Source organism: Cariama cristata, unplaced genomic scaffold (assembly GCF_000690535.1).
Source record: "Cariama cristata isolate BGI_N322 unplaced genomic scaffold, ASM69053v1 scaffold8803, whole genome shotgun sequence".
NCBI lineage: Eukaryota > Metazoa > Chordata > Aves > Cariamiformes > Cariamidae > Cariama > Cariama cristata.
In genome coordinates this window covers 1-15,053 of record NW_009608894.1, presented here as the reverse complement: position 1 = coordinate 15,053, position 15,053 = coordinate 1, and the positions used below count along the sequence as shown (strand labels likewise).

General features: G+C 39.0%; 1 protein-coding gene across 1 annotated transcript in view; it reads right to left on the bottom strand.

The window, feature by feature from the left end:
• Positions 1-14,602, bottom strand: part of TNKS (tankyrase, TRF1-interacting ankyrin-related ADP-ribose polymerase) — a gene marked incomplete at its 5' end in the record, with an annotated part of 31,786 nt that extends 17,184 nt beyond the window's left edge. Inside the window, 7 exons of the mRNA XM_009697319.1 lie at positions 796-961; positions 1,950-2,095; positions 3,085-3,164; positions 4,767-4,938; positions 11,609-11,687; positions 11,776-11,867; positions 14,481-14,602. Coding sequence (XP_009695621.1) covers positions 796-961; positions 1,950-2,095; positions 3,085-3,164; positions 4,767-4,938; positions 11,609-11,687; positions 11,776-11,867; positions 14,481-14,602 — 857 coding nt within the window. The remainder of the gene's footprint in view (positions 1-795; positions 962-1,949; positions 2,096-3,084; positions 3,165-4,766; positions 4,939-11,608; positions 11,688-11,775; positions 11,868-14,480) is intronic.
• Between the last annotated feature and the right edge of the window lie 451 nt (positions 14,603-15,053).

Here is a 15,053-nt window from a genome sequence, read left to right as displayed (position 1 = left end):
AAGAGTGGGGCTTTGCAGCAGCAAACAAAAAGAGAGGTGGACAGGGAAGAAGGTCATCATTTTAAGACTACCCATATTCTGACTTACACCTATTTTAAATGCTGTGCTTCACAGGGACATGAAGTAGGCAAGGCTAAAACAGCAAATAGTATTGGCATGAAATTCTACTCTAGCACTTTCTTTTACCCTCCCAAAGCCAGATATGATCTTATTATTACAAAGTCTCTCAAACACATGTTTCTTACTGGAAACACGCTGGCATTACCTCATGCTTTTTAGAGGTTCTTCCACTAATTATAATGAATATTCATTCCAGAGTATATTAACATGCATTTCCTCCAGGAGCTTGATAAATTATACATGAACAGTTTTAAGTTTCTCACATGCCAGACACCATTTAGGATCCCCCTTCAGTTACTGCTCTATAACACACTCCTGCCTAAGTACTTACAAAGGTTTACTTAACTGCAGCAATCGTTCCAGAAAGGGATGAATAGGATAAGGTGGGGTTTCTGTATTTTTACACAAATTAATCTGCTTTTTCCAGTTTCAGAGTCTTGTCCTACTTGGCTAATAGTACTAATACATGTACTGGAAAAAGTAACTGTACTGATGATTCTTTGTAAGTGAACTGACATTACACGAGAAACCATCTGACAATTGTAAGATGAAAATAGGTTCAAAGACACCATAAAGAACTCCCTGAATGCAATTAACCTTACATTAGTTAGTTAATCTTCAGCAAAAACAAACATATACACATTTAAAGACACATCTGAGAACTCCAGCACATACTTTCAAAAGCAGCTTGCAGATTTCGTATTTTCCTTTTGCTGCTGCTTCATGTAGAGGAGTGAATTTCCACAGGTCTGCCACATTGACAGAAGCACCGTGCCTCACTAAGAGTTCAGCCACTTCGTAGTGTCCGTAAGAACAGGCATTGTGCAGGGGTACTAAGCCACTAATCAAAGAGAAAGTATTAATAGCTACAGAAAATAAAATCCAATATGCAATCATACAAAGTTCCAGTAGATAAAACTCCCACTTCCACCAGCCCTTATTGGTATCTTTCAGTCTTTCCAAGTGTCACGGCTTTATTTCCCTGCTATTAAAATATCAATTAAACCTTCATTATCCTCCTTCAGTTCTCATCCATGAGATTTTTAAATACTTAGCAAGCACCAATGTTATTACTTCCACAAGCAAGTAACTTCAATGCCAAAAACTAAATTGCAAGAATCACTGATGTTCTGACTTTGGATATTTGAGGGTAACTTTCAGAAGAGGTATAACACTATACAATGGGTTCAAAGTCCAGTTATTAGTAAGCACCGCACACCTGATAGGTACAGAAAGATACCCAAACACTTCTTTCAGGGAGAGCCTGAAAATACAGTATTGGGATTGTTTTAGCATTGGACATGAATTATCCCCCACCCTCAATCAATATATTGGAGTGAAGGATCAAACATAATCATGCTATTCTACATGGTTGCTTTGCAAATAATGCAAAACCCCGTAAATGGTTCCTATCATTTAACTGAATAAATAACTAACTTAATGATAAAAGCTAACTAACAGAATGAGAAAAATAACCAGAGACAACCCTGGTATTTTACCCCATGCAACACAAAATTAATTTTAGATCACCTGAAATAAGTTAAAGGCTGCTTTTAAGCATGACAAAGTCTCCAAAATGGGCAGAAAGGGGAAGAGAAGGATCATGTATTACAGTGCCAGTTAGGTACTTGACAACGGCTTTGCCAGAAATGGTCTATAAATGTCCCTACAGTGATGTCAGGAACAATGCAGAACAAGAAGAAAGAAAAGACAAAAATTTTCAAGAGAAAAATATGATGGTTACCAAAATCCGAAGCAAAATGAATAGAGGGCGGTAGAAGCCTCACACTAATAGAAAACAGCAGAGCATATCACAGAATGAGATGTACCCTTTATCTTTGGCATGCACATCTGCCCCATGGTGCAACAGATACTCCACCACTGATACGCGGTTATATCCTGCAGCAAAGTGCAGCGGCGTTGAATGACGGCCTTCCAAATCTCTACAATTCACATTCTGAGGGCTGCAAAGTTGCTGCAAAGACAAAAGAAGAACCCAAAATCTAGTTCAGAACTAAAACAAACAAACAAAACCCCCCACAAAACAAACAACTGAAAAGAAAACCCCCAAACACCCCAACACAAAATTTGAACCATTTATTACAAATTTTTAGAAGTTAGGTTTCAGGAAATTTCTTTCCACTTGGGCAAAGCTAAAAAAAAATAGTTGCTCTAAACTTAGGGCTGAAAGTACTTCTGCAACAAACAAGACTTAAATGACAGAAGCAGTATGAAGACGTTCTTAATGTATTAGAAAGGGTGAGCCTCTAAATTACCAAGCACCAGGTTCAAGGCCATGTAACTTTCTCCAGATACATTACCATCTCCAGCTTAAGTTGTCTTCAGAAACCTAGCAACATTGAGCTTGGCAGTCAAAGGAGCTGCTGGTGCACAAAACTGCCGCCGTTTGAATATTCATATGTACCATGTTGAAGTTCAAGGTGAGAATGCATGCAGAATGGTCTATCTGCAGGCTACTCTGCCCACAGACCAAGTATGAAAGACAAGATCAAACCTTCCTGTGATGCTGGGATTCCACCACCTGACCCTTCACCTTCAGATTAAGGATGGCTTAAAATGTGAAGTCTGCTACCTGTGAACAGTTTTGTTTGCTTGCCTTCTGATTGAATCATGCGCCTGAGGCTCGTTTCTACTAAACTGTGAATCTGACGGTGACAGGGTCCACTTCAAAGAATTATGGCTGCATCTGCAACACTGCATCTGAGTCCAACAAAGACAGGACTGTGTGAAGGACTGGGAGGATGCACAACCAAATACTGAAAAGAAACACCTCAGCACATCTTAACACACTACTTTCTAGAAAAAAAATGAAGAGATTTGCCTTCACTTTTTTATGATTTACCGTCCACTGGGCACTACTTCCACAACTCTTGTAGCAGAGGCTTCCACAAGCCTTGCACAGCAATACAAAGTGGAAAAGTAACATGAATTGCACAAACATACCTTCACAGTTTCCAAGTCTCCAGCTTTGGATGCTTCTAACAACCGATAATCCACATCAGATGTGCGCACAGGTGTACTTTCTACATAGGGAAAAAGATGTTTTAGGATTACTTACGATCATTAAGTTATACTAACTTGTGCTCAACATATTTTCCAAACTGGGGGTGGGGGAGGAAGTCTGTTGTCATTTGTAAAACTGCAGCTGGCGTTGTGATGTTCAAGTTCATGTTGCCTAAACAGCTGAATAAGGAGCCTTAGCTTCAGTGCAAACCAGTCACATTGAGACTCTAGAGCTGACATTATTCTGCCAAATAGAATTTCAACACTTCGTTAATCCTATGTATAGTAAAAATGACCATTTCTGCATTTAAGAAATCTACATGTTCACTGGAACAGATTCAAAGTATTGCTGAAGATCAAAACCACCTTTCTCAACAATTTCAGCAAACTGCATGAGGCACCAGTGCACAGCCAGGGTAAGTCCTAGACTGGATCCAGAGCTCGGCTCTTTGCCAATTCTCTCTCTCTTCTCTGGACTCCTGTCCTTGTCTTCCCAAGACAGGCAAGATGCTGACTTTGGTGAGGGTAAAAAAGGAAATCAATCAGAAACAATCTAATTACTAATTACTATAGGAAGGAAAAATTTCAATTCCACTAGATGAGAACTTGAGTACTAAGAGACTGCACTGAGCAAAGAAACAAAACAAATCTTACTCTTCAAGAAAAGCAGAACTAGCAGCATTTTATAATAAGCATTTGAAAAAATGAATAAGCTCACTTTATGAGTGAGCCAAAACCACAAGCAGCTAGAGTCAAGTGGTATCCACTGGCCACTATGCCATCAGAAAGCCATTTTCCTGGTTGTTATCTCACAGTTGGGAAGTAGCTCAGCAATCAAGTGCAAGAAAAAAAAATCCAATAGTATATGGAAAATATTTTAAGCTGTGAACTCTAGAGTCATGTAACAACCTGGCTATCAAAACAACTTTTCAAAAAAAGTAATTCTTTAACCCAGTCTTACAAAAATGAACAGTAACATTTGGTAAATAATTTCAGCATTCATTTACTAGCTTTGGAATACAAAGTAGACAAAGTGTGTCAACAACCCTACAGTACCCATGCATTTTTTCGGCTTTTGAATCTTTCAGTCTTGAAAACCTTCAGGGATGTAAAAGAAAGGCTGTTACCCCTCCAATGAAACGCAGTACAGTACGACATCTGAAATTAGTTTCCCTAGAAAAGGTAAATCAGTGAAAATGAATTTTTAATTCAAAATCAAATGAGTGTTTTCAGAATACCTGTGAGTTTATAATTTTTTTAAAATCAGATTCATATTCTCTTTAACAGCAGGGGGTATGTTTACTTTCTTCTGATTCATAGCTAACACTCTTCTCTCTCATTACACAGCCATAGAGTCGTGTGCAGGTGTTTAAACAGGTAATGCTACCCGTGTAACCAGCTATATGTAACCAGGTATGTCTCAGGAGTGGGTACACTCCAAAAGAGTCCTTCCTTGCACTGCTGTAAAATGCCTCTACATACATACTGTAGATGTGTGCACACAATGGCAGAAGGGAAGGATGAGAAAACTACTGCAAGTCTTGCATTGAAAAAGAGGTAAGATCCACAGCTGTAAAGGGAGAAGTTGAAGTTCAAATACACAAGCCTTTATTTTTACCCACCGCTTAGAATCTGTTGCACTGCTTCATTCCCCATCTGTGCCGCTGTGAAGCCTTGTAAAGAGATGATGGAGGGATCAGAGCCGTAATTCAGCAAGAGCCGGCAGGTTTGCAAGTGACCTGCTAACGCAGCCCTGTGCAGCGCTGTTTGACCAAGCGTGTCCAGTGCATTCATCTGAAAAATCAGCAGCAATAGAAAATAAAACATTGTTATAATTAAAAGCCTGTACCTGTCCCTGCTCTTAAGAGCAGCAATAACTAGAATTTTCTGGCATATAAATTCACCTATCAATCCCCCTGCATTGCAACTAAAGAAAACCAACTGACAAAACAGGTACACATTCCAATGTAAAGATAATTTATTGCAGATGCTTTCCTGTCTTTTATTAACAACTCAGTTTATTCGTTTGCATGGCTAACAGACAGCACAGGATCCGCCAAACCATACTTAAAATAGTGATCAAGCTTTTGACAAATTTGATGAAGATCAACCTTGTGCAAGAAAAGCAAAACTCTCACAGAAGAGGAGAAAGAGGTAAATAATTAACCAAACAATTCAAAGATCTTTCAGCTTTAAGGAAATTACCATCTGTCATCCTCAGAAGGGAAATTAACTCTACATTACTCACTACCAAGAATTAAAGCAAAACAAAAATGTCAGATCAGGAATTCAGGGGGCAGGGGGAAGAAGTTGAATACAAACAGTTTGTTTCCTCCTCACTTTTTGTACTTTTACAGAAATGTTAAGTAAACTGGATATAATTTTACTCAATATAAGACTGTATAAACAGGTAAAATGGGGCATCACTTTCAAAGGGTATGATATAATGGAAACCTATCTGCCTGTCAAGATCTAACAGAGTATCTAAATAACTAGAAGCATCTCCACAGGTTCACCATCACAGAAAGGAAGAGAATAACAGAGAGCTCTAAAAAGCGGGGAAAAAAACCCTAATGAAAATAACCGTTCAACAAGATACTTTGTACCTAGCAGCGATCCATGACAAATTTAAATGCAAATGCCCAACAGCTTTTTCACCACTTTATGAAATACAGAACTACTCTATATTCTCTGCAAGCAACTCAGAACCTGTTATCTGTTTCCAAGCCTACAGTTTCCAAGATTGCAGGCTGTGAACCGCATGCATAATAGACCCTGTTACCGTAAAAACCCACCTTTTTACCTTCTCAAAATCTTTGTGGTGGCAGCGAACAAAGGTTTTGCTTGTTATTTCTCATCTGAAATGCAGCCTGCAAATCTTACAACTTTCCATGAAAACTAGTGAAAAAGGATTTTCGGTAAGATGCAGATTCAGTAACTAAATGAAATTTAAACAGGGGAGTAACTATATAGAAAATATCTACTACCAGATAGGGTAAAAAAATTAAGTAAAATACCTGCAATACAACAACATCAAGCCACAGGAAAGAACAAAGAACTACCACATAAATAAAGTGGAGTGTGATTCGATATTGCCTGAAATTCTTCTATATCCCGGAACAATTCTAGAGACTGATAAAGCAGGAATTTCTCAGATCACAAACCTCTCTTGCAGGAAGATGTACAGGAGAACAGCTCTGCTTTCTTCTAACTGTGCTCAGCTCATGCCACTCTAATGGGATTTCTCTAAAAGTTTTGTTTTAAATAAAAACTTACTGCTATCATGAATATTAACTAGATGCTGAATGTCCCAAATCCATCATTTTGTTCAGATGATGATCCTCATCCGTTTCAGGACACCGGATACCTTTCACCACTGATAAGGGCATGGAGAAAAGCAGAAGTCTGGGGCTATACAGGTTTAGTGATGGTAAAGGCAGAATGAAACAAGACTTGTGGATGCTGGAAGTAGCTGACAACACTCCGTTCACCCAAGAAAGAGAATCATAACTAAGTCTTCTGTAACACTGAATTCCTGTGTTAAACGTGCTTGTACTGAACAAATTGTTGAAGAACAGCAGCAAGGTATTCACATTGCAAAATTTGATACTGACTGTGTACCTGGAAAAAATGTTAATATTCATTTGAAAAGAACACTGGTAGAGTCATCAGATCCATTGTCTCGCATGTCTTATGCAGGTCTCCTATCACCTCCAAGTAATTATCTTTGCAAGCGATCGATTCTTGTGGCAGAAGAACGCCAGCTATTTGAAGAAGTGCCTGCTTACTTCTGGGACAAAGAGGGCTACAGCTGACAGAGGGATGCATGCACCAAGGGAAGCTGTTTTCCCTCAGGAGCCGAATTAGGCTTTGCAGGGCAATTTCATGGGGAATACGTTCACTTTGAGGCAGATCTGCTCTCACCAATCACGCAGCACTTGTCTAAAACCAACCCAAGAATGTGCTGCACTAAGGCTGAAGCAACAGGATTTATTTCCAAATGAAAATCAATTTAGGCATTACAAACTGAAATACAGATGGAAATACAAACTGAGATTAGACTCTCATAAAAATCAAACCCACTAAGACATACACCTGGGTCAACCACTGCTCAATACTAGGTCTAAAAACATATGCCCTTTCAAATTTAAACCTAAAGTTCAAAGTCTTTTTGACAAAATGTAAAATATCCAAGGTGTACTGCCTTATTTGTGTGCTGAGAAAGCCTATTGTTCCAGCTGCACTAATAAAAAAAATGAGAAATATTCAACTGGTCCCCTTGATAAGCAGTCTGAAATTAGAAGGCTGCAAGCTCTGAATCACTTTACAGACAAGTTTTCTGCAAGGAGTTCAAAATGACAGATGTGACAGCTTTTATTCCACAGCACACTGGCTCTGGATCTGGTTTCTTCACCTTTTAAGCATGAAAACAGTCACTCCACCGCTCAAACTGCAACATAAAAGCAGAATGCAGTTATCGAATGAAAAGTGTTTTTAAATAAGGCTTTTCACAGAAAGATACCATCCTACACAGTACTTCCCAATGCAGAATTCCTTCTGTTCTTTCCTTTTATCCCTTTCATTTCCTTTTCCCCACCCTGGACAGATGCAGTAGAGAAATACAATGGTGATGTACCATCAGACACTGAGGAGATGTTTCCTCCCTGCTGCTCTCTTGGAGCAGCGTACACAGCTACAGCAACATTCCCTTGGCTGCCAGGCACTTGTGGCAGCTCAACTGCTGGGATCTGTTCAGGAAGCTTTTTTCACAAGACTTCATAACCCTATCAGCTTTCTGTCGGTATCAAATGCCCTAAATATCCTCCTACTCCTTGACACCACAGCAGCACAAAACGCAACAGCTTCCAAGCACTGCAATTTTCTCTGTGAGATCCTTCTAAAAGATGTACATTCCAAAAATCGCATGTGAAACTTGTGCTCTGCCAGCAGTGCCAGTACCACGGTATCCCTCCCTGCAATGTAAGTGTTCTAACTGCTCTCCTGCGGCATTTATTCTGAAGACAACTTGCAGTTGTGTCTTGTGTCTTTGTGCATCACTTAACAATAAACAGGATAGGAGTGAAGATGTGCTGGTGGCAATTTCAAGCTGTCAGAAGAAAAAAAATAGTCAAAAAATAAGAAAAAAGGTCTAGTTTCACTCTGAAAGCGCCTGTATGATCCAACCACATGTTCCACGGTTGTCCCTTTGCATAAAAATTTAAGATTAATGTCACCAAGTTTGGATGTCTAAGCAGTGAGAAAAGTTGAACCACACAATCGCAACAGATCACACAGTTCTTCATGTTGTTAACCATCACAGCCCAGAACATGCTGTGTTTCTTCAAAGCCCCAGTTACTCACCTTTTTCAAGTTGTTACTCTCTCTATAATCAGTAGTGGTTTGCAGAAGATAGATTAAAGCTGACTTACACAGTACCTTTGCATTGATAGAAGGAATGGTTGCAAAGTAAAGAAAATACGGTAGGTGTCATCCATCCACACTTCAGTGAGCATCTGATATGGGATCACATGGGAAATTTTTATTGATTTTATATGGAAAAATAGAGATTGGTTGAAGAACTGAACGTACTGAAAGGAGGAGGGCTGCTCAGTGATTGGTTGTGGGATAATTTTGGTTTAATATTTTCATTAACGATCTTGGCACAGGAGAACTGTGCTGAAGGACATGAATATGAAAAATTAGCAAGAAAAAAAAAAATCGAGATTCTCTATGTACTACAAGACTACAGGAAGGGTCTGAGTACTACTGTGTCACATCTATTAAAAAGGCAAACACGATGCCAGTATGCATTAGTCCAGCATTTACATTAGAGATCTGGAAGTGCCGTCACGTAAGGAAGTTGGGGAACGAATTCCATTCTCGTTGCCTGAGCTCCAAGATTTCCTCTGATGCTACTAAAGAGAAGGGTTATAAGGATGACTAGGAAATGGCAATGTTTGTTCCCTTATTGTTTGGGACTAAAGGTTTGAGGCTTTTAGCTGAGAAGAAGGCTGAGAAGAATCAGTCTGTTCACTGCAAATACCTGAGCAAAGGAAGCATCAAAATGGAAGAGAGGTATTTAAACTGCAGGAGAGTGCTGTTTGAAGAACAAATGGCTATGTGCTGGGAGGCTGCTATTGCAGGGGAACTAGATTCACCAGCTTGTGAGAACCCTCTCTTGTAAAAAAAAAAAAAAAAAAAAAGATTAGACAGGATCAAAGAGCTTAGTACATCTGACTACATCTTATGAAGCAACTAAAATTCAAGACACAAAAAGAGTAAATGGGAAGAAAAAGCTTCTAGAAACACCACAAATGGGAAAAAATCAAAACCTGTATCATGCTTCAGGGACAAAAGCTGCCATGTCCCAACAATCAGAAACAAAGGAATATCACAGTTAAGAGTGTCTGATGAACTGAATGCCTACAGTCAAAGCATGAGCAAGAGGTCAGATGATAATATACAAGCAACACAAACATTTTAGAGTGATTAAATATGCCCAGTTAACTAATCAATACTCCAGAGCATATCCCATCTGGGAACTTCAAAGTGCTTCATAAGCCTTAATGATCTCCCTCTCCACGAAAACCACGATTGCATTATGCACCATTTTACAGCTAAGGAACCTTGGACACTGATAAAGAGGGACCTGATCCACTGCAGTATGAAAATATATGCTTAATTTTAACCATGAGTGGTCTCCTGCCATGCACTTAAGTGCTTTGCTAGATCATAAATGTGAATGGCTATCCTCAGAATAACGTAGCAAACATACACCAGGACATGAACGAAGAATGAGTTTTAATGACCACCATGCACCTCTGTTTGCACACTGCCAATGGAAAAAACAATGGAGCACACCACTCAGTATGGTTCTGTAGATAACTGCGGGCCACTCATCACCATCACTCGTTCCACAAGCGACTCATGGATCATGATTTAGGAACTCCTGCTTCAGGATACAATAGAATTACAAGCTATCGTCAGAATGTGCTGCTGACACAAATGCTAAAATTGGGTCATTCCGGTGAGAATGACGTCTTTGAGCTTACTCCTAACCTGGCTACACAGAGCTTGATGTTCAAGGGAGCACTAATTTAAATACCTACAGTATAGTAGCAGGCTTTCCAGAAACCCTCAGCACACAGAAACTCCTTGCATTTCAAAGCAGGTAGTACTTGGGTATCAATACACTTGAAACTCCAGCACATCCAGTTCAGTGCCTACCCAAATACCATCAGTACGGAATTCCTGTGTAAAATCAGATCCATAAAGCTATGAGGTATCTATTCCTATGGGAAAATGAAATTTTTTCACTTTCAGTGCATAGGTATACTACTAAGAGTAAATCCGGGAAAATAACAATGAATGCTTTTAATGACTATAACTCAGACCTCTGGCCCTGCTTTCCCCACCAGGAAAATCTTGGTATGTCACCACTGGATCAGGATTCTCAGATGAATAAACTCTGTCATGGTATTGTTGTTGAGCTATTTTATGATGCCATTAAAGTACTACAGAAGTGAATCAGATACTGAAATCTGGCAATGAGGCTTATAAACTACAATTCATTGTTTCAAAATAAAAAGACTTAGTATTAACTATACCTAAAATGACATTGCTCACATCTCCTAGCATGTCAAGAGTGACACACTAGATTGTTATTACAGGTATATTTCTTTATTTCTAGCTACCTGAATGAAAACGAAGAGTCAAAGACACTAAAGTGAGCCCCCTTAAAAGCAAAAATGAGGAGACCATTTATATTTTAACCAATGCAAAGAAAGTAGCCATCAAGAAAAGTTTCTGAGAAAATCAAGTAGCTAAGTATATTACCATGAACGTCAAGTTTGCTGCTAAAACTCAGAGAAAGATCATTATGAATGACTTCTGAAAGATCTTTAAAACATATCCTAAATAAAGTAAGTTATACTTTCCTCTGCCTTTAACTAATAACTTGGTGAACTATTTGTTTCTAAGCAAGCTTCACCACAGGCTCACAAATCACTTGGGTCAGCATCTGTCAATGGCTAAAGGGCATGGCAAAACAATCTGATCAATAGAACAAGAAGCAAGCAAGGGTTAAGGGATGCCCAGCGTTAGACTACTACACTCGGCATCAGCAAACTCAGACATTAGATATTTTCAACCTAACAAGATAAAGCAACAGGAGGCACTTAGATGACCGCATTTATTAGATATGAGTAGTAAGATTCAACAAAAATGAGGAAGTTAGATTCCTAAAGCCTGTATTCAGTCACTTGGAGAGAAGACTCAATTTTTAAATGGGATTCCTGAACATCGTCTACTGAGTTAAGATAAACACACTTCAAGGTTAACACGAAAGGCACAAGGCATACAGAAAAAAAAGCAACAACTATCATAAAAACTAACACTGTATTTAACCAATATAACCTTTCTTCTTGCCTTTTGCCTTAAATAAAATATATGTAAGTATATTTACCTTTGCTCCATGTTTATGCAGAACTTCCATGACATCATTATGAGCTTTTTCAGCCGCAACATGCAAAGGTGTCATGAAACTAAGAGGAAAAAAAAACAAGGAACATTAGTTTTACATTCCTAGTATAAAAGAGTCCTTTGAAAAATTCAAAAATTTCAGAAACCTACTCTTTGTTTTTCTCATTAACGTTTGCTCCTTTCCTGAGCAATAGTTCTGTAACTTGCTTCCGCTTGGGATGCACAGCGGCCACAGCACAGTGCTGCAAAAAAGTAAACATAAATTATATTTCAACTAAACAGAAAAAGAGCTTTAAGATCCATGACTTCATCTCTTAATTATTCTGCTAAACATCAGACTACAAAATTTACAAACAGAATCCATCATATTTCTGCCAAAACATGTAACAATACTGAACAAAATACAAGCTAGTGATCAATGCTAAATAATTCTACTCAGAAAAACAATTTTCATTTTAAAGCTATTTGTCACTTATGAAAAAAGCAGTATGCTCCCAACTACGTTAACTGGCTATGAGTACAAAACCAGCACATAACGCACAAAGGAGGTAAAGACAAAGGGCTTGAAGCAGCCTAACTTTCTACAGAGGGACTCCAAAGGGACCCCTTAAGATTCTGCTGCTGTTGTCAGGTTAATGTAACTTTTGAATGTTGCTTTGTTTTTTCTATTTCAATACGTACTAAACTTGTTAACCTAACAGCAATTGTGTTATGCACCCAATTACAAGATATGTAACAAGCAAATGGGCAATAAAGTTCTCTTAGAGTACCTCCTTTTCCATGCTAGGAGGAAGATACATCTCTCACACAGGGTTTTTCAATGCTCAAGCATGCCCTTGTGGGAACACCACAGCCCTTTGCTAGGTGTAACTGCTCTCCTAAACGTGGTGGCTGGGGTCTGCTGCTTGGTTTGCCTGTGCATTTGGCACCCAGAAGTGAGCACTTTGTTCCCCTCTTTCTCCTTTGATCCTCTGCAGCAACTACACTCAATCTGTCCTGATGTTTCCTCAACAGCAGCCCCATCGATGCATTCCCAAGGCCTGAAATGACAAGCACGGTTCCAGACAAGCTGAACACCGGGCTTTAAAATCAGTCCAGAAATGCTCGTCTCAAGCTTGGATTTCTCAAGATAGCAGACTAAGAGAAAGAGAAGATAACTTTTGAATATTTTTGTTTCTATGTTTACTCATGTTTTAACCCATAAAAAGCAGGCAGTCTTCTGGAACAGAGTTCTCAAACTTTCCAATAGCAAAACAATAGCCTTTACAAAGAGACAGACCCCAAACAGAACGCTAATAACTAGCAATAGTACTGATGACTATCTTCTGCCCAGTTTCAGCCTTCGCTATGAAGTACCTGCCACTCAAGCTTCCACACTGCTGTCAGTCAGAAGAGCGCATTCAAGTTTTGCAAAGGCAAGCTTTGTAAATAAACATTAAGATCAACTTTTGTTCTGAAGAGCGATACTATTTTTGAGGCTTTGCCGATAACAATCTATCTGTCTTTTCTGCCAACATGATAAGCCAGCACTAAAAGCAACACAAATGCCAGAATATTGCCAAACCTCAGAGCAACACTGAAACACAAGCCAGGCGCTGGCTTTGGCCTTTGTGGGGTACCAGGGCACAGACCCCAGTGCCCCCGGGTAAGAGATACCATGCTGAGGGCAGGAATAGCTCAGCTGGATCGTACATAGCTTCCAGGATCAGATGAGGTTAAGTCCTGCCACTTGGATGGGAGACCACTTGGAAATCTCAAGTACAGGAAGCAAAAATTGAGAAATCACAGTCAAACACTTACTGAACAGTGAACCAAAGACATCAATAGAGCTAAAATATCCCATTTTGCCTAGCTGCCTCTGCAGAATGAGCAGGCCGAGTAGAGTAAAGACCACCACAGGACTACGAAGTGATCATTACACAGCTAAAGAGATGCCACGTATCAGTAGCTGATATACTCAGGAAGAAAAGGATCACATCATCCCAGATTTCATACTGTCTTCAGGTTCAGCCTCTAAATCTCTCTTCTCTGTCGTGCTTCTAAGTTCAGGCTAGGATGCAGAGTCCTCCATGGAGAGAACAGAGCATATGGATGCTTGGTACTCAACACACAATGTTCTGATCACAGTCACAATGTTTATAACACTAAATACGCAGTTGTATGCCTGCAGCTGAGACCTACCACTGTGAAGAAAATGTTTGATTGGAATAAAGTGTCATAACTATAATGGTTTTAATAATACCACCAGTCCCTCTCAACTTCAACATCTCCACGGCACCTGGGAAACTGGCTGTGCTCTTTGCCTCCACTGCTTCTTCAAACAATGAAATAAGCAGGATACTGCCAGGAAAGCCTCAAAGACCGTTGTTTCCATAACTAAAGTGGTATTGTCAGCACTATTACAATCCTGTAAGACCCTGTGATATACATCTAGCATCTATTTTCACCACAACTTTACGTATCCCTATGAAGAAAATTTGTAATCCAAGTTTGCCCACATAAAACACGAAGGAAGCACTGGGCCATTGGAATAGCATTTAACCCCAGAAAAAACACAGCAAGTGACAAACAAAAAAGAGAGTGATGGGAAAAAAAAGAAAAAAAGAGAAGTGAAAAATGAACAGATGAGGATTAGTTGGAGGGCTTCTGTAATCTACCAGGAAGAAGAAAAAACTGATAAAAAATTATACGGTGTTTTTTCTATAATGGTGATTTAATTTTAAGATATAAAGTGTTAGACGGCAAATCCTCAATCTCAGATGATGAATATAATTTCACAGTGTAGAAATAGAACTCCTCAACTGCACTGCCACCACATTTATCATAAAACAAATGGATTGACTGTATAATCTCACCAGTGCAGTCTCATGAGACTGTGGCTGCTTAAAATTAATGATCTCCAAAGCAAGTGTCTTTTTCACTTTGGCTAGGTCTGCCTCTCTGGCTGCTTGCAGTAGAGAGTGTCCTTTGAATTCATCTGTTGAGAGGAAAAAGATGCATTTAATATTCAGCAACATGTCACGTATATAAATGTTATTGGAGAAAGGTAGCTATACTCAATTAAGAGGAAATAAGAGTATTTCTGTACCTCTTCAGATAATAACTGACCTGGGACACAGAACACGAAACATGGTTTACTGAAACCAAAGAGACATTCTAACAGAGAGGGGAAGCGATTCCTTGAGGAAAACCCTTATAGCTTTTCTCCCTCTTATCCTCCACTTATGTGACATTAAATGCATACGTGACCTTTAAATTACCCATGTATGTGTTCAAGTGAGCACAATGCTATGCTACATGCTCTTCAGAAAAAAGCATTACAGTTGCTTTTCAAAAACCTTATTGTATTTACGACGACAAATAATTCAAGGTAAAGCATGAATAAGTATATATAATTTATATATAATAATATATTAAAAATATATGTC